General features: G+C 36.0%; 1 protein-coding gene across 1 annotated transcript in view; it reads right to left on the bottom strand.

Moving 5' to 3' along the window:
• Positions 1-23,629, bottom strand: part of LOC121418544 (pecanex-like protein 1) — a 104,023-nt gene that overhangs the window by 44,106 nt on the left and 36,288 nt on the right. The window contains exons 23-33 of the mRNA XM_041612465.1: positions 23,256-23,448; positions 22,222-22,330; positions 21,513-21,642; positions 20,631-20,689; positions 19,856-20,071; positions 19,068-19,127; positions 18,175-18,368; positions 13,056-13,286; positions 11,710-11,813; positions 10,795-10,945; positions 9,747-9,898 (exon numbers count right to left, since the gene is read on the bottom strand). Of these exons, the coding sequence (XP_041468399.1) occupies positions 9,747-9,898; positions 10,795-10,945; positions 11,710-11,813; positions 13,056-13,286; positions 18,175-18,368; positions 19,068-19,127; positions 19,856-20,071; positions 20,631-20,689; positions 21,513-21,642; positions 22,222-22,330; positions 23,256-23,448 (1,599 nt within the window). The remainder of the gene's footprint in view (positions 1-9,746; positions 9,899-10,794; positions 10,946-11,709; positions 11,814-13,055; positions 13,287-18,174; positions 18,369-19,067; positions 19,128-19,855; positions 20,072-20,630; positions 20,690-21,512; positions 21,643-22,221; positions 22,331-23,255; positions 23,449-23,629) is intronic.

Below are 23,629 nucleotides of genomic sequence, written 5' to 3'. Positions count from 1 at the left end.
TTCATAGCAATCAGGTAAAAAAAATCACCACCATTGACCATTTTCCATAAGAAGAGGGCTGAATGGATTCCCTCAGTCAAAATCCAATATTACCTGAGCCACCCTTTGAACTATTCTCCAGGACCCGACAAGTTCTTCCATCAGATAAGAATTATTCTGATATGAACATACCACCCTAACTCTCATATCACACCCATTGTTAACATTAGTCTAGACACTTTTAATCACAACCATGAGACTCCTAAAACCCCTTCATTCAATTCATCGGAACATTTGCCCAGGATGCAGTGAATCCCCTCTACTCCGGGCGTGCCAACAATCATTCCATGAATTTCAGGAGCATTTGGAGAACCTTCCTGGGAAACCCAAGTACAGGAAGAACTATGTCACAGACGGAGATGAAACCCGACACCCTGATCACCTGTTTTACGTTGCCAGCCACAGGTTCCTGAAAGAGGGCTATCCTGTCCTACTGAAAGAGGGGAAAAAATCTAAAGAAACATTGATGTTATTGAACTTTCCATTTGTAAACTCTAGAAAAAAATAACATTTTACTTCTCTTGGGCATTTAAAGGATATGTGTTTGATCAGACGTCCCCCTCCTCAATGAAAATGTAAACTGGGTATTGAGAATTAGACTTAAATCAAAGGATTGCTAAGATTCAGACAAGTATTCAAAAAGTAAAGATAAGTAGCTTGAATAGAACCTGTAAAAAATAAGGTGTAGTTCAGGTTAGGGATTTTGTCACCTTAGTTAACTTTTGACAAAACTTTTACACGTAGTGCCTCATCCATCAACGACACATTTGCTCCTGCAAGTACTGCTCAGGGCTTTATTTCATCTTAAGATCTAGGGTTACGATTAGCTGGCTGTGAAAACCCTTCATTCGAGTTAGGGTCTGAATTGCATCCTACTTATGCCTTGTGTACTGAAGGCCCTCTCTCTCAGACCCTGAATTGAAACAGCAAATTTTGTATGTGATAGTCTTTGGGTGGAGACACACTTGTTGATCAAAGTTTCAATCAGGGTCTGTGCCTGCAGACTAGGTTAGGATTGGGGTTGCTACAGGGTTTCATATTAGGTTCAGGGTTAATGTAGGTGCAGTGTAGGGTTAAATCCAGGGTTGAAGTCAGTCATTCCATTAGTGTGTGGAATTTACCACAGAACGATTGTCACAGGAACAAATGTCATGGAACAAATCCACCAAGTACAGATTAATTTCATTCTGCAGTGTCTTAAAAAATAAGTTGTGATATCATTTCAATGATTAAAATCATTCAGAATTGAAACTTATGCTATTTCAGAGTGACCATCACATTCCTGCTTGAACCTTTTTCTTTTCTCAAATATTACTTGCTCTTACAAATGGCTGCAGAGCTCCTGCGTATCAAGAGCTGTCATTAAGGCGAGAAGCCGTTCAGCATGAAGCGGCCTGTACCTTCCCTTTCCCTGAACAGCCTAAGGCTGTTTCACTAACCCACATCTCATATCCAGACTGCTTCAGGGCTGGATCTAACCCACTCTATCAAGGCTTTTCTTCAGGTCTCCACTTAGCTATCCAGGTAATAGTTGGATTATCACCCCTAATCTGACCCAGTTTAAATGACCAGACTCAATAAACTCTTAACTTGAGTTCAAGATTTCCATTGATAACCCACATCAAGGCTTTTCCTTCGACAGAGAGGGGGGCTTCTGCAGATCAAAGATATGTTCAGATCCATGTCCCACACCTTACCAAATTTGATCTCTTTTTAGATCTATTCAACCAGTTCTTATTATGGAACATAGCCACTGAGTTAATGCTAACAGGTCTGATTTTGCAGATACTGCTTATAGCAAATCAGCAATATTGTACCAAGAATAGTTAAAGCATGCACACTTGTGGGTTCAAAAATAAAAGAGCTTGAATGGTTTAGATAACAAAAAGAGAAGAATGAATAATGCTTAATTGGAGAGTGCAAATTTCAAGCATTCTGTTGATATATATGGTAAGTGAATAAATAAGCTTTATTTGTTTTGTGTCAGTTTGTTTATCTTTCATTTGTTTGTACACATATAGAAAATCACACTGTCATGTTCCTTTCCCCCTTTGTTATCAAATATTCCTTTTCATTGACAGATATCCTGAGCATAAAAACATTTGTGCCACAAAGATTCTTAGAAGAATGGTATTGAAAATTTGTTCAATTTCATTCCATAATCAAAACACAAAGACAGGAAAATGACAGCTCTATATTTGGGGGAAAAGCAAATTCCAACAACTTAATTACTCCTTCACATAATGAAAATGTCAATTTGCATCATGTTACAGATAAACTGCAATGTGATTCAATTTTATGGAAACATATAAGATAGGCTTCATTTTCTACTCCCTCACAACTCCTTTGACTTTTCAATTACACCCAAGACACGGGTTTCAGTTACTTTTAGTTACCTCCTCTTTGCATCACTCCACCTCTCTTCGTCAAAGCACCTAGACATTACTTAATTGACTTTGATTCTCTTGTTGACACTTAGGTGAACCAAAGCACTGTCTCTCATAATGAATCATGAATTATGCTTCACCTAAACCTGTTCATTAGTCATTACAAGAAGACTGGGTATGAACCAGAGGAGGAATGTTTAGATAATTGCTAAACTTTAGATGGAATAATTTAATTCCCTTAATACAATTTCCCTTTCATCTCTATTTTCAGGATGACAAGCTTAAGGACAAAGCTAATAGAAAGAATATAATGAATATGATATACAGAAATAGCACAAAAATGAATTATGCTATTCCCTGTAGATCTATTCCAGTATCTCTGTTTAGTGAACTGGGTGAGCTTGATGCATGTTCATATATTAATAACAGATATAAAGAAGTTTACTAGACATATTAAATTGAATTGAAAATATGCATCTGTTGATATGACATTGAATTATCTGTATAATACATCTGCCTCAAATAACAGAAATTTACTGATTATTCAGTACCCTGAAGGTACTATGACACGCTTTAAAATACACTAATCGTGAACTACTAGTCCCATCGTGAAAATAACTTTAAAAGTGTACTGAATTCTTCAGTAAATGTGTACTTAAATAGACTTTATACGGTCATGCTTACATGTATGTGAAATAAAAAATCAAATAAAAACTATAAAAAAAAAAAATCAGAGAGGGTGATGATCAATGTATGGTTTCAAAACTTTATTCCACCCCTAGCCCCACCCTAAATCAACCCCTTCCTACTAATATACACAACTGACAGGGCAGTGACTTAAAACTGATTGATACATATGAATGGATAGATCTCCTGTTCAATTATTAGTCTAATGTTTGAATAAGGTCAGGGCATTCCTTATTTCTAGGATAACTGACTTTTTTTCAGATGATGAAATAGTAATTCAATTCCATCTGGCATCATGCAGAAAAAAAATCATCATATGGAAAATCTTTCTGGACTCAGAACTTGTCAGATAAGAGTGACAAAGAGAAATAAATAGATTTTGAAATTTATAACATGAAAATTTTTATATAAAGGAAATCATATAAATCAGAACCATTCCTAATCTTGGTGCATTAGCTATATTTCTCTCTTTTACCAAATCACATCAGTTAAAAAAAAAACTTGCTTTGATGTTTGAGCTAAAAAAAGACTCTTTATCTCACTATGATTTCCCTTAGGCTTTCATAGAATGAAAGTGTGATGAACAAAAAGAATCTCATCAAAAACAAAATAAATAAAAAAGAATCTAGATTGAGTCTGGAATGTCAGACTATTTAAACTTAGATCATCCCTTGGGTGGGTCTAATAGATTTCATCTGTCATAATGCATTAAGGGATGTTCCTTCATCGATGTCACATCAGGAAATAAATGTGGTAATTAATGTGGTCAGCAACTCCCTTCAGGCTCAGGTTTGCTAAAATAAGGGTTGTCACAGAAGGGCCGTCTGCACCATCCCGAGTTTTCAAATTAGCACGCTATTTCTGATACGGCAAATTATCCCGATCTGAACAATCTCGAGATTATTTGCAATGGAGACGCAATTATTGCGCTAGTTCGTAGGATTAATCTCGAGATTGCAATCCAAAGTCAACTTGGGATAATTTGCAAAATAGCGCGCTATTTTACGAATTATCGCGCTAATTCGTAGGTGCAGACGCACTCAGGATTATTTATTCACGGCGTCAGACCATAATGCATCGATGCCTCGCTCGAGCAGGAATCGCTCTTCTTGCGATGGTGGAGACGGGGTTTCTTGAATCTCGAGATAAATCGCGAAGAGGGCCGATCGGGCTAAAATCTCGAGATTGAGCAACTCGGGATGGTGCAGCACCACCTAATGTACTGCTCAAAGTTGGCAAAATGACAATTGAACATATAACATTTGTAAATATTTTTCATATATACAGGGAATAATTTTTCTTAACGAATTTGATTCGCAATTTTAATCATAGGGAATAAGCTCTCAATGAAGTTCTGCACAGTCCAACATGCATATGCAAAAAAAAAAAATCTGGTTCACAAAGAATTTTTGTGTAGCAGTCTTCACCAAAATGTGATGCAAATAGCAATGTGACACAGAGTGAATAATAATAAGAGATGTTTATAGGAATGTAAAGTAAATTAGGCATCATCCTGTGCACTGTCAAAGCAACTAACATATAAATTAAAGGTAAATTACTAATTGGTCTATACTCAACATTTAGTTTCATTTCTATCTGGTCTCATCACCCATGGTCCCATTCTACTTCTTCTACAACCAGTTGGTCTACTAACTAATTGGTCTAACTGCCACTTAGCCCATTTTTTCAAGTTCTGTCTTATTCCAAGTTAGGCTTTCTAACCCATTTTATCTCATATTTGTCTAATAGTCTGTATGGTTTAGATGGACTGTCTATGAACAAAAGTTTCATTTGGCGGAGTAAAAAAGAATGATCACACAAAATGGGCATTTTACCAATGAAATCAAACCAGGTGTTGTTAGACCACATTGGAAGTAGACCAGGGGCCAGTTTTTAAAGAGCTACAACTGTTGTAACTTTGCCATTATGGCAACTACCATGGCAACAAGGCTTAGCAGCCAATCGACATCAAGGTTACCATGGTAGTTGCCATTTAAAAGGCAAAGTTACAACAGTTGTAACTCATTATGAAACGGGGCCCCTGATGGGTTTAGTGCATGTGGTATTACGTTTTCTGAGAAGTAGACCATCTACTTGTAGTCAAAATGAACATAAATCCAATCCAATATTTTAAATGTACATGTGAATGAGTCAACATAAATTCATTTAAAAGGCACCTTGGCCCCGTCTTACAAAGAGTTACAATTGATCCGATCGATCTCAAGTATATGGTAATCCATCAATGTCATAACTTTTGCTTTAGGAAATCTGCTAAATATCCTCTGAAAACAGAGAGAAGCATACTGAACTGTCAAGAAAACAGTGAATGTATGAAAATATGTATTAATTCTAGAAAATATTTTGAACAAACAAGTATTTTAGAGGTTGACGTTGCTGCCTTTCCATAGTTGCGATTGATCGGATCAATTGCAATTCTTTGTAAGACGGGCCCCAGGTCTGTACAAACCTTCTGATAATTGATCCCTCCTTACTATAGTTACAATTAAGATTGAATCATGACCTATTAGCTCTGTGAAGCACATTCAGGATCATCAGGAATGCCCAGATCTAGGGGCATGCCTTGGGCGTACCCACAGATCTTGTCTGTCACCGTCCGTTTGAGAACGGTTGGCTTACCGTACGGATGTGTATGTTCTAATTAATGTGGTCAACCCCTCCCAGGGTAGTACAACAATAGAAACAAGAGGAGTAGAATGATAAAGGATGCAGGAAGTACATTTCAAAGGTCTGACATATGAATATCTCTGTTTGTTCCAAGAGGGATTTCATGCTTGAAGGGGATAGAGAATTTCATGGTATGTCAATGGATGTGAGGGAAACGGGTATGAATACAGAATAAAAATAAACTTACTTCTGATGACACATTCATATTTGTCATTAATATTTTAGGTTTAAGATTTTCATTCCTTTGTTTTTAATAATGAAACTGTACTTCTAAAACCATCCCTGAATGCTAACATACCACTTGGTATGTAAACATAATTTTCACATTTACAGCAAAAACCCTTTTTGGCCATTAAAAAAGAAAAGGGGGAGAAACATGTGTAACAGAATTACCATGATCACTGCCCATAGTAATAATACAGGTATATTGCTAACATATCCACCATGTTGGGTGCTCAAGACACTCCTATATTACCCCAGCTAAGCTGGACTACCTATTTCAATGCTCACAGCTTTTTGAGGAATTACTTCCTGTTGGTACACATTTACTTCACCTTGGTTGAGTGCAGCACATTGCGGATTAATTTCCAGACCACAATGCTCCACATTTTAACAAATTACCTTGCATATATAAAATATCATATATCAGGATATATAATAGCTCATCCCATACTAATCCAATTAAAGATGAAAACTAACTATTCCCAATCAACTGTCATTACCAAGTTTAAAGGGCTCAAAAGCCAATTAAAAGCAAGAGACCATAGGTACGTGAAATCACATGTACTATAATGTAAAAGTTAATAATAATTGTAACTACAAAAGGAAGAGATTTTCAAGCAAGGGGACCCTACAGCTTGACAATTTGGTAGAATGCATCAATTTAAATTTTAAAAACATCCCTGCCCAAGAAAATTGATGATTGATTAGGATAGGCTAAGACCATGTCAATCATGAAGGATGTATTGGGAGTAGATTCCCTTGTTAACATTCAGGTGAGGATGTTAGTGTCTGGATATGATACGCCTTTCCTCTAACAGGAAGGAAAGATGCTAACATGAAAGAGCAACATCGCAGATTAAAATAGCTGATCACCATGTTTGTCCTCCTATCATCCTAGGACCCTTGATAAAAACTCCTGGATCATGACCTAAAAGTGTCAATACCAAGGTGATCCAAGTAGGTTGGTCTCAGGACGGTGTTAGGTTACTGCCAAGATTGACTGAAATGAATCATATGCTGTGGATGATTCTACAGGATTTCTAATGGCATTGTTGGAAATGGATATTTTCAGGATGACAAGCAATTTCTTTCTTCATCTCTGAATGATTTGACCTTACTGTGTTCAAGACTGTTAAATACTTCTGGAACATGTTAATTGCCACTTGATAAAAATCCGCTACTGTCCAAGTATGTTCAGTTACATGTAGTTTCATCTCACATGGTGCATTCCCATTTTGTCTCTCAGTTCATTTACATTTCTTTCGGCCTAGTCCTCACTTTCCCAATAACAATTTTATTTCATCTTCATTGTTACGTTTCCATTTCATCTAATTCTCCACTTGGTCTAATACCCTAGTCTATCTGATAGGAACATCCAGTAAAAGATGTAATGTTCAATAGATGTATGGGGAAAACGTGAAAGAGTGGTGAAAACAGAGACAATTGCACAATTGGTAATGACAAATGAAACCAAACAGCACAGGTGGATACTAGAGCACATGGTAGTTGGACCAAATGAAAATTAAACTGTATTGATAGCAGACTGGATAGGTCTCTAGTCAAAGTGGTGCTCAGCAATCAGGAAACTGGACCAAATGGCAATGTACTAACTTGGGGGCTACATGAAATCTATCTGACTGATGCACACGGAGTGTTGATACAACATCATTATTGTTGGCATCAATCCACTGTAAAGATGATGATTATTTCATTTTGATGTAATCTGTGTTTTTGAACAAACAGGTACCCCTTTCCTCTGCTATTGAGTCTGAGTCAGTTAACAGTGTGCTTCCTCTTGAAGTTTAAGAAATAAGGTTAATGGGTCATTTCATCTGGATATTAAATCAATATTGTTATGAGCTTGCACTCTGAAAGTTCATAAGATAAAGAGTCCAAGTCTACTTGTAGAAAAGTGCTTTGTAGAAGTGATTGTGGTTTTGTAATTGGGTTGTGTTGCCTAAAAGAGATATATGATTAGGCTTATATTAACAATGTAATGATTGTATTTTCAAAATATTATAATTCATTTCGTTTATAGTCTATTATCTTCATAAATTAACTAAGGGTCCCTCAAAATAAAAAATAATAATGATCTAACATCAATGGTAGCTTTTCATACACAGTTTAATATTTACTCACAGCTTGATATGTCATAATACAACTGATCATATACTTCATGTTACAGTGCCTTGGTCACACCAAAGAAACTCAGAAGTGCTTAAAGGACAAGTCCACCCCAAACAAAAAGTTGATTTGCATAATAGAAAAATCCAACAAGCTTAACACTGATAATTTCATCAAAATCGGCTGTAAAATAAAAAAGTTATGACATTTAAAATTTTCGCTTAATTTAGCAAAACATCCTGGTCAGTATGCAAATGAGGACCTGATGACATCATCCACTCACTATTTCTTTTGTGTCTTATTATATGAAACATTCGTGAACATACTTTGAACAGATTAGCATTTTAGATGTTGACATTACTGGCCATCCATAGTTGTGATTGATTGGATCAATCGCAACGTCTCATAGACAGCAAGTACTCACATTCGTTATCATAAACCAACATAACTACCTACAAACACCTTCACAGCCTCATGCCAAAGGGAACTGTCAATCCTCGATAAAGACAACTTCTCACACCTTACACTTCCACTCGCTCCCACCCATCCCTCTAAGTCATACTGCAACATTAATAACAGGATGTTTTCATCATTAATACTTTCTACAAACACACAGCAACTGCTGTCAACAAACATCGAGTATCAAGGTCATCAAGGTGTCAAGTGTATGTTTGTCATCAAGAATGTCTTGACCTTGAGGAGTGGTTAAGGTAAGTCACCATGGCCTCAACACGATGAACTTGACAGCACTTGAGAGTAAAGAAAACTTAACAGTAGTGCTCAAACTCTTGTTTCAAACACGTTTTGTCATGACTTATATGGCCCAATCCACAGACAGCTGCGATCAAATGCAACTTCACAAGTCAAACCCAAGTTGATATTCAACCAATTAGAAGCTTAAGTTGGGAATGACAGGTTATTTTCGAGTAGTGTTTAAGTGTTTTCTAAGAGCAATATCCTTGTAAGGGCCTCTGAAATTAATTTTTGGGGTACACAATACAGAAATTCACTTCTCTGATATTTGTAAAATCTTAATATCCATACCAGTGGCATAGATTTGAAAATATTGACAAGAAATGCGATTTGACATTATTTTTCATATCACCTTTCTACAAGCTACCAATACCCTAATGGATAAAGGTACTTTGCAGATGCAAAATCATTCTTAATGATGGACCAAACCTAGATCATGCACTACGCTTGCAGATCCTGGTTGCTGAGCTAACAATTCCACTGACTGACCTACCTTTGTTTAGCCACCATGCTCAGCAGAATCTGATTAATGTCTGAGCCAGGACTTTCCCACAAGAGATAACTTGTTGACTGGCGCATCCAAAAGATTGCATTATCTGTGACATCAAAGATGGAATATTGCTCCATTCCATCATTGATATCATCATAGCAATGGATGTTTTGTTTCAACATCATAGCAAGAATATGTTTGGTCACATGATGCTATTCACTGGCCCCCTTGGAAGAACAGCCTGTGGCTTAAGAGGGCCATCCAGCCCATAAATGTAGAAGAAATAAAATAAAAATATTCAATAATCACTTTATAGAATTTAATTTCCATAGGATATAAAAACCTCTCTTGTGACTGACCTGAGTGCTAGAAGTGAAGGGGTGTTGGATAAGACTGCATTCCTCCATGCTGGATCCCCTTCATGAGCTATCACTAAGTTCTCTTCATGGCTTGAAATAGCATCATATAGGGCTTGATGATCATCATACTCCTCAGGGGATGTGAAGTGATCCTAAAACAGGAATAATGATAATAATAATGGAATATCAATATAAAACAGGATAATAATGATAAGTCAAGTGCGCTTTCAGCTTTCTCTAAGTTCTGTTCAGGACTTGAGATTGCATCATATCATTCACAAAATAACGACGACTCCAACAACCATGATGATAATAATGGAATACCAGGGGCTGTGGAATGAAAGTGGGCAGCTGTCAAGGCTTCACCCCTCACCCTATTTGGTGTGAAGTTTGATTATTAGCATGTTTAGCCTGCCCCCTTCCCCAACTTTGAAAATCGTTCTGCATATAAAGAAAAAGACAATAATGATAAAGCAATGCTCTCTGAGCTAGCAAATTTATTTGCTGAGTATGGTATACTTACTCTGCTGATATACGTTGATATATTATATCTTTATATACAAGTTATTACCAGATATTGTATATTTTAAATCAAATATTAAAATAGATACTTTCGAAAAAATAATTTTATAATGGTACCTTCCTAACCTATCCATCCTCTCAAAACAAAATCTAACTTACAGAAAGAGAAAAAAATGAAAGAGAAATACAGCAAGAGAAAGAGAGAGGGAAAAAGAAATAAAACAGGAGAAGAGATGTGAATAGTAAAGAAATGAGGGGATATGAGTTATACGCATCTCCTAAAATCTTTTAATGAAATAAGATTCTGATCATAAGGTGAGAAAAATTATACTTGATGAAGCTTTGGTGACATCGTAACACCCAGTAGAGGCGGGGTGGGGGTATAGGAGGAACATAAGGTATATTGAAAAACAAAGAGAGATGTGCATGGTAAAGAAACAAAGGGAAAATGAATCAAACTTTTCCACTATACTTGCTAAAACAAGACAATGAAATCACATTTAGGGTCTTAACTAAGATAAATTACCTGATGAAGTTTGAGAGACATCCTAACACCAGGAGCAACACACCTTCTGAGCATCTCAACATCTTGGAAGACCCATTCATCCCTGGGAGATGTGATACGGAAATCGCCCTTGAACAATGCGTGTAGACCATACAGGAAAGACTCCAGGATACTGAAAAAGAATCAATTACATGTGAATGGTTACATATCTAACAGACCAACAGGAAAAGTGATTACTAGGTCTCTGGTGAACTTCCTTCGGGCGAGACAAAAAATAAGATTCAAATATGAAAGCAATCTATAAACACTAATTGTAATCTAAATGCAACAGCAAGTTACTACGGTATGATCTTTAGAGGCTTGCATGGTGGTATACATAGCGTAAAGGAGATTTATGGTTTACCATGCGGTTAATCCAGAAAAGGAACGTTGGATGGTGGAGTGATAGAGATGAAAATGATAGGTAAGAAAGAGAAAGCTGAGGGAGAAAAATATCTTTTGTGATATCTACTCATTTAGCGATGAGCTTTCTAGCTCACCTCCTCAACACTGCCATGACTTTGCAAATGCATGGTGTCAACTCATCTATTCTGCTCCATGCCCTCAATTCTAATCTAATTCACAGTTCTTCACATAAGATACTTCTCATTCTTATCTTTTGATCTATCTTGCATTTCAACAGTCCATTTTAGGACCAAAATAATGGTGAAGTGTAAGCCACCTAGATGTTAGGCAATGATTGTATTCTTCACTTCATGTGGTCATGTATCATTAAATGTATTGAATACTACTACATTGTGCTTTTCATTTCGTCATACCAATACTGGAGATCTTGAAAACAGCGTGAACATTCATTCATGTAAGGAAAACCATGCAATGATAAAAACATAATCGGATGATGAGAAATATTCAATTTCTAAGATGATAGTGTTTTACCTTGTCGAGAGGTGGTGTGATGCTGTACCTAAAGCTCTCCTTCCTAGCACACACAGTCCGAAGCATAGGGTGACTAACTGAGAATCTTTACCACTCTCAAGGGGCTAGGAAAGAGAACGTGTGCAAGTTGAACATAATAACCAGCAGAAGAATAATGGAAACATAAACACAATCAATAATGTGTAGATTATTTCCTCTACACTTCCAAATTTGTTAAATCATAAAATCATACTGCATTTAATGTAACATGGCCTGATTCAAAATAACAAAAGAACTTTAACAAGCAGTAAGCCTAAGGTTATATAAAAATACAGAGTGAATATGATTCATGAAGATCTTAAAAGAGCTTCTTCATAAAACAACCTCTCTATACATCTGACCCCCCTTTTGCTCCTTTCTTACTTAACCTCCTTAACTTCACTGCTCTAACCGTGAGTCTGAGAGCAGTACAAATTTTCATATAAGAACTAGAAAATGGAGACAAAGTATTTTAGGAAGGCCCCACATTTAGGGAGTTGGGCGTAAATATTTCATGAAATTACCCAGAAAAAAATCACAAAATTGATGTTTTTTTTCTCTTTCATTCTTAAATTCAAGGTAGTGACAACAACAGGACCCCAATGAGTAATACTCTTATCAGAGAAATGAGTATCTCATTTCTGTTAGAATAGGTACATCCTCAAAGGCAGAATCCCAGATAACTATCACAATCTTTCATTGATGAAAGGGGCTGGGAGTCACATGGTTATACCATCACATGACATGGATATCAGAGATGCCAAGTTGAAAGAACAGCCATATGCTAGATTGTCGGGAGAGAATCGTCCCTTAATATTGGAATAGGCTGTCATTAACATTTTGGTGTGAGAAAAAGGGCAGCATAATACAAAATTAAGCATTTGATCATGCGGTTAATTTTTTGTTTGATTTACAATGTCTATTATGTGCAACCAAGCATACAGATCAATTTTACAATCAATCGCTAACCTTTGGACTGTTTTTTTAAATTGGATCGTGAGCAGGTGTTCCACGAGTTGTCAGAAATGACTAAATTGTTGGCTCTTACAGTTTCAGTACGATCCTTGGGTTTGATTCGCTGAAAAGCACTCGTCTCTATTACTATGGCGAGTGGTGGAATTGACAATTTAGTCAGTGCTGACAAAATTTATTAAACACTCACAAGGAGTCCCTAAAGCAAGGGTCTCCATCTATTGCATGGGAGTAGGCATGTCTAGAGGACAAGATTTATTCTACACCAAAATGGAAAATCTTCCAAGTTTAATGTGACCCTTGGTCTCTAGCTTTCAAGAATACATATCGAACCAATAATAGATCTCCCAGCCTACCTCTTGTCGTCTGCTTGCACAGTGCTGAATCCACTCCAGATAGCAGTCACAGAAACTATCACGTGTAACCCCCTTCTTGACCTGGTCGTAGTCGTCATCGATCTTGGGGTTGAAGGTCGGGTCACAGTCCACGTACTTGGGTACTGTGGTGCCCTCGAGGGCAGCAGACAGAGATTCACTCTCAAGCCACTGATTCAGCTTTGGGCACCGGACAACATAGTAAATGATACTCTGTAAAGGGAGGAGAAAAAATATTGATTTCAGAAAAAAGCAAATGATATTCTGAAGTTTTCTTTTTCAATACATATATTATCAACAAGACAACATTCTAATGTTATCAACAGGGACTTAGTAGAGGAGACTCAAGTCTCCACCACCTTGAAACAGGGTTCAGGGAGACCAAGAAAATAGTCAATTTTCACATCATTTGATTTGACAGGGGGTGAGAGTAGGCAAGTGTTATAGAATTTATTACATGGAGTGTAATATTACCACCATAGTAAAATCACACACCAATCTCAAAGGCTATTAAATAAATAAATATACATGTATTCATTGTGTTTACTTGAATATGAAAAAAAAAACATAGACAAGGGTCAGAATTCATAAATTCATTACAAAATTAAGCTATGCATTAAAAAGCTCCCGATATCAGGAGATTTGAAAGATAGGAATTCTATTGTGTAAATTTTGCATTTGCTATCAACATCCAATTTATAAGACAGAATCTTCCAAAAGACATTAGAGAAAACTTTCTAAATTAAATTAAACTGAGTTTATCAAGGAAAGACTGAAAAAAACTTCAAAGAAATCAACAAGCGTAATCTATTCATTTAATATATTTAATAGATTGGGGTAATAACAGCACACTAAAAGAACATAAATCAGAACTAATTTTCTTGTCCATCTGCAGATTCATTTTACCCTCATTTTGCATGATAACTATCTTGGGGGCCATTATGACAGTGTAAAATTATGACAGATCTCTCTGGACCAAGCACTCTCACAAACCGTGTAATTACAGGATAAAACAACCTAAATGTGATTAATAAGAGCTGAAGTAGGGTTGAATTATCTTCAGGATATATGGATACTGAGAGTGATTCTCATAGGAGGATTGGGCTTCCATAAACTAGGGAGCAGAAAGAAACCACAATAAATCAAATCTCTTATGTATTTCCTGTGGCATTAAATGGCCACATCATTCCACTTATAGGTGTACACACAGTCTGTAAAGGAGTTTTGATTCTTGTTCAATGTTTAATGAAGAGATTCTAAGCTGATAATTAATATCACCAATAGGCCATTAAAAACCTCATCCCTCAAAATTAAAGAATACATAGGACAGTTAAAAAACAGTGACATATAAGAATATTGCAATGATGGGGACTTCATATTGTCTGAATACGGAGTCATCAACTGAATATTATGATCATTATGAACTCCTCTAGGAAACTCTTTCTCAGCAAAAGAATAATGCCACTTATGTCGTAACTTCTATAAATATCTTATTCTCAACTTTCCTCAACATTTCTTAAATTTTGAATTACTAGGTTCTAACAGCCCATCAATGATAGACAAGAGGCTACAATACTAACCAAAGTACATGCAATATGAATATCTTCCTGCTTAGGAAAATAGAATAAATAATTGTTGATGATGAATAATAGATTACCCTTATCCATAAATAAAATTAACTGGGAAATAAAGAACTATTCAATTGACCTTACAGATTCATATCTCTTTGTAAATGTTGAGTTTGTCAAGAAATGGAGCATTATATTTTCATAATTAATGTGAAGGCCAGTATTGATAGATATCTTGGTACGTTATTAGAGACATGTTTTAGTTATTTGTGTTGTGATGTAATCAGTCAGAGATTTCAGTCATTGATATTAAGCGATCTTGCGTAGGTTTGTCCTGAGAGGAATGTTAATTAGATTCATGTTCTCAGTGATTGGAATAAATATAAAATTGTCCTAAAATGTCTGGAGAAATGTCAGGTTTCATTCTAGAGAAGCAGAATGAAGTACACAGCTTAGTAAAGTGTTTTTGAACATAACAAAACAATGTAAATCACACAAGCATTGCACACGCACAGCACCCATGTGTATCTTGACACCTTGACAGTTAATCTTGTATGACAAGAGCAGGAAGAGCATGTTCTCACCCACACTGATCATGTGATCAAACATACACTTCACCCTCTACTCCCTGGGGAATCCCCAACAGGAAAGAGGGGGATCCCCTCAGGAAGGGAGGTAATACTTTGCAGGGGAAATGTTCTGCTTCACCAGATGAGGTGAGACTCAAAACATTCATTTACACTAGATCTAGAAGACAATATTACGGTGAACTTGGTTTCTTTTCTTGAGGTCATGCTCAGGTCACATGATAAACAATAATGAAAATCTTTTCCGTCAGATTCACTTCACTCTTAACCCTAAAGAGACGGGGGGGGCTGATTCAGCCCCCCCCCCTCGACATTTTTCACAATAAATCTGCCGTGCGAAATTTTTTTACTGCGTCGCTCGCTGACTTTTTACTTTCAAGTCTTGTGCAACTTTTGAGACCAAAATTGTGACCCCAAGGTATGCGGTTCCAAAATTACGCAACATTTTGTAAGAGCATGCAGACCCCAAATTACTCAAAAACGTGAATTTGTGTACAAATCCAATGCAAATAGTGTTCTTAGCCAAAAGTCATAAATGTATCATTATTTTTCCTTTTACTGCTTAAAATCGAATAATTTTATCTTTTTCATGGTCAAAATAAAGTCCCTGACAATTTCCATTGAAAAAACACTAAAAAAAAACGTCGAAAAACACAGAAATACATAAGAAACTTAGAAAACAATAGAATACATAAGAATATAAATGAGATGACATTTTTTAAAAATAAATTTGATCAAATAGCTATCTAGAGTATGTGAAACAAAAATTAGCATTTCAGGGGCATTATTTTATTAATTAGAGCAAACTTATGATTTTACGCATAAATTAGCATAATTAATGAGACATGAGGTTTACTACAGAATTTGATGTTATAGTTTTGTAGATAATCCCATGGGTAACGCGTGTGCCAAGATCGCGCAATCGACGGCCGAGATCATAGGGGGGGGGGCTGAATCAGCCCCCCCCCCCAGTCTTCTAAGGCATCAAAATAGCCCAGTCTATTTAGGATTAAAGCTATAAATTTCTTTGTTTATCAAAGTTTATTCCTTCTCGTTTTTTTTTTTTTTTTTTTATATCTCTTTTTTTCTCTCCTAAATTCCTTTTAAATGTTTTACTACCTTTGAAATGTACATACATTCATTCTTTTTGTGAAATGCATTTCTGCAGGCTAAAAAAAAATATGAATGATTTGTAAAAATATATTCCATAGTCTCCTGAAAATGAAATGCCTTCCAAATCGCAAAGCAAACCTAAGAACTATCCACAACCTGTCATCAGATAAACTGACATAAAAATCAACTTGCTAAACTACAATCACATTCAAATAACATGCATTGTCTCTGTATATCCTGATTCATCAATGTGGTAATTCATTAAATATTGCCATCCTGTACTTGTTTATGAAGTTCCCATAACAAAAAAATTAAACTTAATTAGTCCATCCCCATAATTACAGCACCCACTCTCCTTTTATACAAACCATCTTTTTCTGAGAAATTCTTTTTGGTAAAAAAAAAATGAAGTGGGAGGGCATCCAAAATACCCTCTAATAGTTATAGATTAATAAAAATAACTCTCTTTTTTTTTTTACCAAAGTCAGAAAATTGCTTAATGAGAAAAAAACTTACTGACATTATAGAACGTTCTCTTTCTACATGCTATTAGCTCTGTGATATCTCTATATTAATGTTGATGCATGTGAACATAAACTACTCTGTCCTATATCCAACTGTGTCTCTATTATTCAGTATACTCCTTGCCAACCATAAAGCTTAAAAATGCTAATTGATTATGATTCCAACCCTGACATTTCTCCAGAAATTTTAGGACAATTTTATATTCATTCCATTCACTTAGAGCATGAACCTTATTAACATTCCTCTCAGGACAAGCCTACGCAAGATCGCTTCATATCAATGACTGAAATCTCTGACTGATTACATCACAACACAAATAACTAAAACATGTCTCTATTACTGTACCATGATATCTATCAATACTGGCCTTTACATTAATTACAAAAATATAAAGCTCCTGATTTCTTGATAAACTCAACATTTACAAAGAGATATGAATCTTTATGGTCTATTCAATAAGTTCTTGATATTCCAGTTTTCAAATTTAATTTCTTGATAAGAGGAGTAATTGTCTCAAGGGTTTGAAAAGTAATAATATTATATGAATAAATGCTGTACCCAACCCTAACATTGCCATTTCAAAGTGATTGGATACATACAGAAAGCCTTGTCTGATAAAAATTTAAAGTCAACTTGTCAAGTATCAATGTATGCTTTTAATCATTATTAGTAACTTGCCGGAATTGCATATGACATGCTGAAAAAAAAATTGCAAGAACTCAAATTACTCCGTCCCCTCCGATCATTATAATCATACCTTACATGTTTTTGCTAATGGAACAAGCCAAAATGCATTTTGGCTATTTTTCTTTCAACTTCTAAAGCACACTCTTAATCGCCCGAATTCAAAAAGGAAGTTTTGAAAACCCATGGTTGCGTCCATGGTTTATGCAGATTTCCTATATAAATTACGCTTAATTTAGCGCGTATCTGGCGTGTGTATAAAAAATTCCAATTCTGATGCGCGCTTTTGTCTCAGTGCGTCAAATTGACGCCTGTTACCATGGTTAGATACTCTAATTTATTCATGAGTCCACTGTTGAAGAGTGGACTCATGAATAAAATAGTACGTGGTTAAGGATAGTACGGGGTTAGCAATAGTCCGGGGTTAAGAAAATCCTGTGTAAAAAGGGTATAAGGGGGCCCATTTTATAAATCCTGTTATAATTCCAAATTTGCAATAACATTGAAATCATTCAAAGTGATTGGCTAACCAATACACTTGCTACAAAAATTGTGCATTTGTTATTATAACAAGTTTTCATGAAACAGGGCGAAAATATTATTTTTTCTTCACTCTGTACTGACCTTGACATAATATGTGATGAGGATGTTGCGGAGATCAAAGACTTGAAGCATGGAGGAAGCACAGTTATCAGAGATGCTGTAACCTAAGAGAACATACTTGCTAGCGGTCACCTGCCAAGCTAACCATCGCTGACCAAAGGCAGCATTAGCAGACAACATCCTGGGTAGATGACCAGGCTCACAGCAACAACATCCTACAACAAATAACACAAGAATATATCAGGTTATCTTGCTTTTCTTGATACACCACATCAATAATGAAAATATGATTATGATTATAACAAATAATGATGATGATGATGATGATAATAATAAAAAACAATAACAATAATAATGCTGAAAACCAATAATTGAAATGGTATTGGTAAGTAATGAAACTAGAATGAGTTTGATGTTAATTCTTGTGGCATATATTGCACAGATACCTCAATGTTTGCCTTAAATAAGTTACAACAATTTCCAACAAGTGCAAATATGTGACAATAAATGTTGAAAATGAAAAAAAATAACAAGGCAAAAGCAATTTTGTGTCTCGCCCCCTTATGAAATAACCAGAAATATCATGATTTGTGAGGGCATGCAAGAGGATTATATCGAAACTTCATTGTGAAATGACTGGGATGGAATAACACTTGTCATAAGAGCCTTGCACGTAAACTTTTAATGTTGACCTGAAAATGACCTCTGACCTTACCATGTGACCTCCAACTGCAAGTCCCCCAAGTCCATCTACCATCCAAGTTTGGTTGAAAAGCGACTTACAGTTGTGGAGTTATGTGTCATTACAGGTTTGTGATGGACGGACGACGAACGACATTTGGATCCCTAAGTCTCGCCTTCACCTCTGGTGGGCGAGACAAAAAAAAAATTGATCCCAAGGTATGAGTACTTACCATCATCTTCATCCACTCCTTCTGTAATAGCTTCAACCTCCCTCTGTTGACAGTAGGTACCTGACGATAAACATAGATTATTCAGAGTGAACTATTTGAATATTAATTTTACCATGATTTCCTGTTATTTCAAACTCATTGCAATTTTTTTTTTATGTTCTATGATCCATTAGCCTTATTACTGCCTACTGTTCCAATTATTGTTTGTGATCAGTTTGGTTGCACCAGAGTGGACTCCATTATAATACCGGTGTGTTGGCTCAATTGGTAGAGCGTCCACCTCACAACCGAGAGGTCAGGGTTCAAACCCCGTCAACATCAAACCAAAATACATAAAAAGATAGGAGTTGCTGCTACCCTGTTTGGCGTTTAACGACTGAAAGATAGAGCAACATGGATTTGGCGCGGCTGAGTGGCTGCCAGGCCTAAGATCAATTGGGCAAAATGAATTTTCAGTGGATTTCTATTTCTGATTTCTATTTCGAACAATTAAGATATGGATTGGATCATTGGATTATGAGGATGGCTTGAGGTTCTGGTTATATAGATGGTTCCTCTTTCCCACCTACTTTGTTACACTTAAATCTTTATGAAACACCCCCTTCTTTGTGTTTTGTAAAGTTGTTCTTAAGTTACAAGCGACTTTACAAATGACTGGTGATCCTCTCTTGTGATAAGTGATACACACCAGATTTCCATTGGCGTGATTTAATTCCTAAATAGGGTCCCCATTCATTAGTAAAGTTGCTCTTAACATACAAACATATTTGTCATGAAGGCTTGCTCACCTCTGAATTCAAGTCCCCGTAGCTGGAATGTGAGGAAGCCGTTTCCCATCTCTACGATGTGTACCAGAGCATTGAGGTAGTCCGATGCTAGGATGAAGCAATCCCCAGCCATCACGTTACCCCATCGACCCAGCACCAGATCACCACATAGACTCTCCTGCAGGGATCGTGTCAGGTGCTCATAAAAGATGGAATTCAGATTGTTGTCATCGGCACCTTGATGGGATGAAAAAAGGCAGGATTAAGGTAAACTTGCATGAGTCGATGTTCCTTTCAGTCAAATATTTGCAAAAGGCAACACACTTTTTTAGACCAGATTATGCACAAAATGTGTTATGTACTTCTTCTGAGTCACATTTCTCACAAGTCAAACAGATTTCTGAGATTGAGCTTGTATATTAAGCTGCACAAATATAATATAAGAATCTTTACATATAAATGCTATCGGTGCCCTAAAAATATTGATATTTTTTTTTATTTCAATTCAACTTGATTGTCTTATTGACCATTTACAAACAAAACATATGAATCATACAAGTACAAACAATAAAGGTACAATGCATTACAAATGACCAGGAGACTCCTGAAAGCCAAGGCTTGATAAATGAAGCACCCCATTCATAAAGGAGAAACATCGTGACAAACATTTGCGAACAAGATAGGAATCAGGTTCCTCGTTTCTTAAACCACTTTTTAAGTATTCCACAATAAAACAAATTCATCTTCACAAATCTAACACAAGAAGAGAATTATAACAATTTAATAGGATTCTTACCAGGATTTTTCTCAAGCTGTGTGGAGAGCTTTGTGTTGGAATGATCCACTCTTTTGGTACTGGATAAAACAAAAACAAGATAAGCATAATGGCAGCTACACTGTGATCATATCATCATACTACAGTCAAACCTGTCTAAGTGGCCACCTGTCAATAAAGGCCACATTTTACGTTTCCCTTTGGCGGTCATCAAAGACAGGTGTCGCTGTATACCATATCCCTTTTTTGTAGAGAACATACATTGTGGCATGCATAATCAATATTGTAAGAGCCTCCAACAGAAAATTCATCAAGGGGAAGGTGAAGGAATAAAGAAGTTAAAATTACTAAGGCAGTATATAGTACTGAAAATGTAATCTAAGGAAACCTCTTTGTTACATAGTAAATAAAGACGCTTTTTTTTAATCGGAGTAAATTATATTTTGAAAACAAATTTTCAGCATTACTCCTATGAGTTTAAGATCGCATGCTCGGTCTGTTATAAAAATCATAAGTCAGAAAAAAATGGAACCAGTGGGATTCAAACCTTCAAGGGTATTTGAATTCCAGCTCATCGTGATTTAGCCGTCAACCAGAATAGCCTGGTGGTTAAGTCACTGCCCGGCAAGCAGTAGATGGCAAGTACGAATCCCACTGGTTCCAATTTTTTCTGACTTATGATTTTCATAACAGATCAAGCATGCGATCTTAAACACATAGGAGTAATGCCGAAAATTTGTTTTCAAATTACTCTTTGTTACATGCTTAACATTTTAATTAAATTATCGACAGAGTATTTTGTATTGTCAGATGGTACAGCTCATTTGTAGATCAATGCCACCAAAAGGGGTTCATCTAGAGATTGATTGAAGAAATGAGGAATACATGATAATTGAGACTTACTTGTAATCCCTCTCCCAGAACTTCATTGGTCTGATATAAGATGTAATAAATATTGCACTGCCGAGGATAGGATTGAGAGGAGTAGAGAACAATGCAGAGATGGTCGTCTGGACAAACAACATAGCAGAATCTGAATGTCATTGTCAAGGTCAAATATATAATAAATGCCCATGAAAACTGCTTTCACATGATATGATCACATTGTCCACCACTGATGCAGATATGCACATGTGGAAGAGGGTATTATTACTGCTTGTAAAAAGTCCAGGTCCCCGTCTTACAAATAGTTACGATTAATCCAATCAATCATAACTCTATGGTAATCCATCAGTGTCATAATTTTTTCTACAAGAAATTTGCACAATATCTTTTGTAAACAAAGAGAAGCACAGTGAATTTTCAAAAAACAATGCATGAATATACATCATAGTTAGAAAATTTTTTAAACAAACATGCAAAATAGATTTTGACGTTGCTGGCCGTCCATAGTTGTGATTGATCGGATCAATCGTTCAATCGCAACTCTTTGTAACACAGGGCCCAGACACATGGCTGGAATGCAATGCATGTGTTGCTTATTTCTCAGCGATAACACAATTTTTCTACAAGCAATCATTAGTCACACGTATCACATTTACACATACAAACAGGTCACTGGTCATTTTGAGATCGTTACATTTATGTTTACAATGATTGGTTAAAAGGATACGAGGAGCACTAAGAGGCTGGGCGAAGGCATGGAATGCTGACCCCCATGTGATCTGCCACGGCGCTATGTAGGTGAAGACAAACTGAAGCTTCAGCAACCATTCATATATCTGATAAAAGAAAATATACATCCAAGAAACAATGTTCAGTAGCTATCCATAAATTTGATAGATAATAACTTGATTGGTAATCTTGCTGAATTTCTATCATAATACAGATGATTCAATGGTAGCATACAGACTTGTATGTATTATTTTATCTACAATTGAGCACATTTCTCTTTCAAGCACCTTAGCATCAACATATTATTTAAACTGATAGGGGTCTCCAGAATTAATCTGTATGTCTAGTTATGATTTTGTGGTAGTTATTTTTATTGTTGATTTCACACTGTTTGTATTTTTGACCAATTTTTATTTTTGACCAATTTTTATCTTTTTAACTATAATTACATATGATAATGCTCATTGTTATGTTCTTCTCTGTGCATTTATGCATCTACTGGATAGGATCAAATACAATTACTCATTAGTCATTTAGATATGGATATTAAAGCAGGCACAGTCGAGTGGATGTACATTCTTTATTTCGTTATGTACATTATCGTGTCAAATGATATCATATCTATTTTGCCTTGACTCTGCTGCTGCTGCTGCTACTACTACCACTGCTACTACTACTACTACTACTACTACTTCTTCTTCTACTACTGCTACTTCTACTACTGCTACTACTACTGCTGCTAATGCTACTACTACTGCTGCTGCTGCTGCTGCTGCTGCTGTTACTACTACTACTACTACTACTACTGCTACTGCTACTACTACTACTACTACTACTACTACTACTACTACTACTACTACTACTAATACTACTACTACTACTACTACTACTGCTACTTCTACGACTAATACTAATACTGCTGCTACTGCTACTACTACTACTACTACTACTACTACTACTACTACTACTACTGATGCTACTACTAGTAGAATTGCTAGTGAACAAAACAATGGAGGAGATCAAATGGCCTACCTTAGTGAGTAGAATGGTCATGATGAAGTAATGGATGACAAAGTAATCTGTGAGGTATGTCTCTGATCCTGCCGTATAATCGTACTTAAAGAACAGAGCTGTGAAGGCAAGGATAGGGTACTGACGAGCCGTGTCTCCGTACGCACCTCTCAATAGCTTCACACCACAAATACTCATCAAGATGGCTCCACCACTGAATTTAAAAAAAATGTTTATATTTCACTGATTAATACACAAATTTTATTTTGATGGACAGGGATGAGGAAAATCATTATTTAAAACACAAAAATATGATACTGATTCTATGCTTGGATGAAAACAAAAAATCTAATAAACAAATCAATGAAAACTTGAGAAAAATTGCACAAATAAGA

Source organism: Lytechinus variegatus, chromosome 7 (assembly GCF_018143015.1).
Source record: "Lytechinus variegatus isolate NC3 chromosome 7, Lvar_3.0, whole genome shotgun sequence".
In the NCBI taxonomy this organism is placed as follows: domain Eukaryota; kingdom Metazoa; phylum Echinodermata; class Echinoidea; order Temnopleuroida; family Toxopneustidae; genus Lytechinus; species Lytechinus variegatus.
This window is presented reverse-complemented; position numbering and strand designations above follow the sequence as displayed.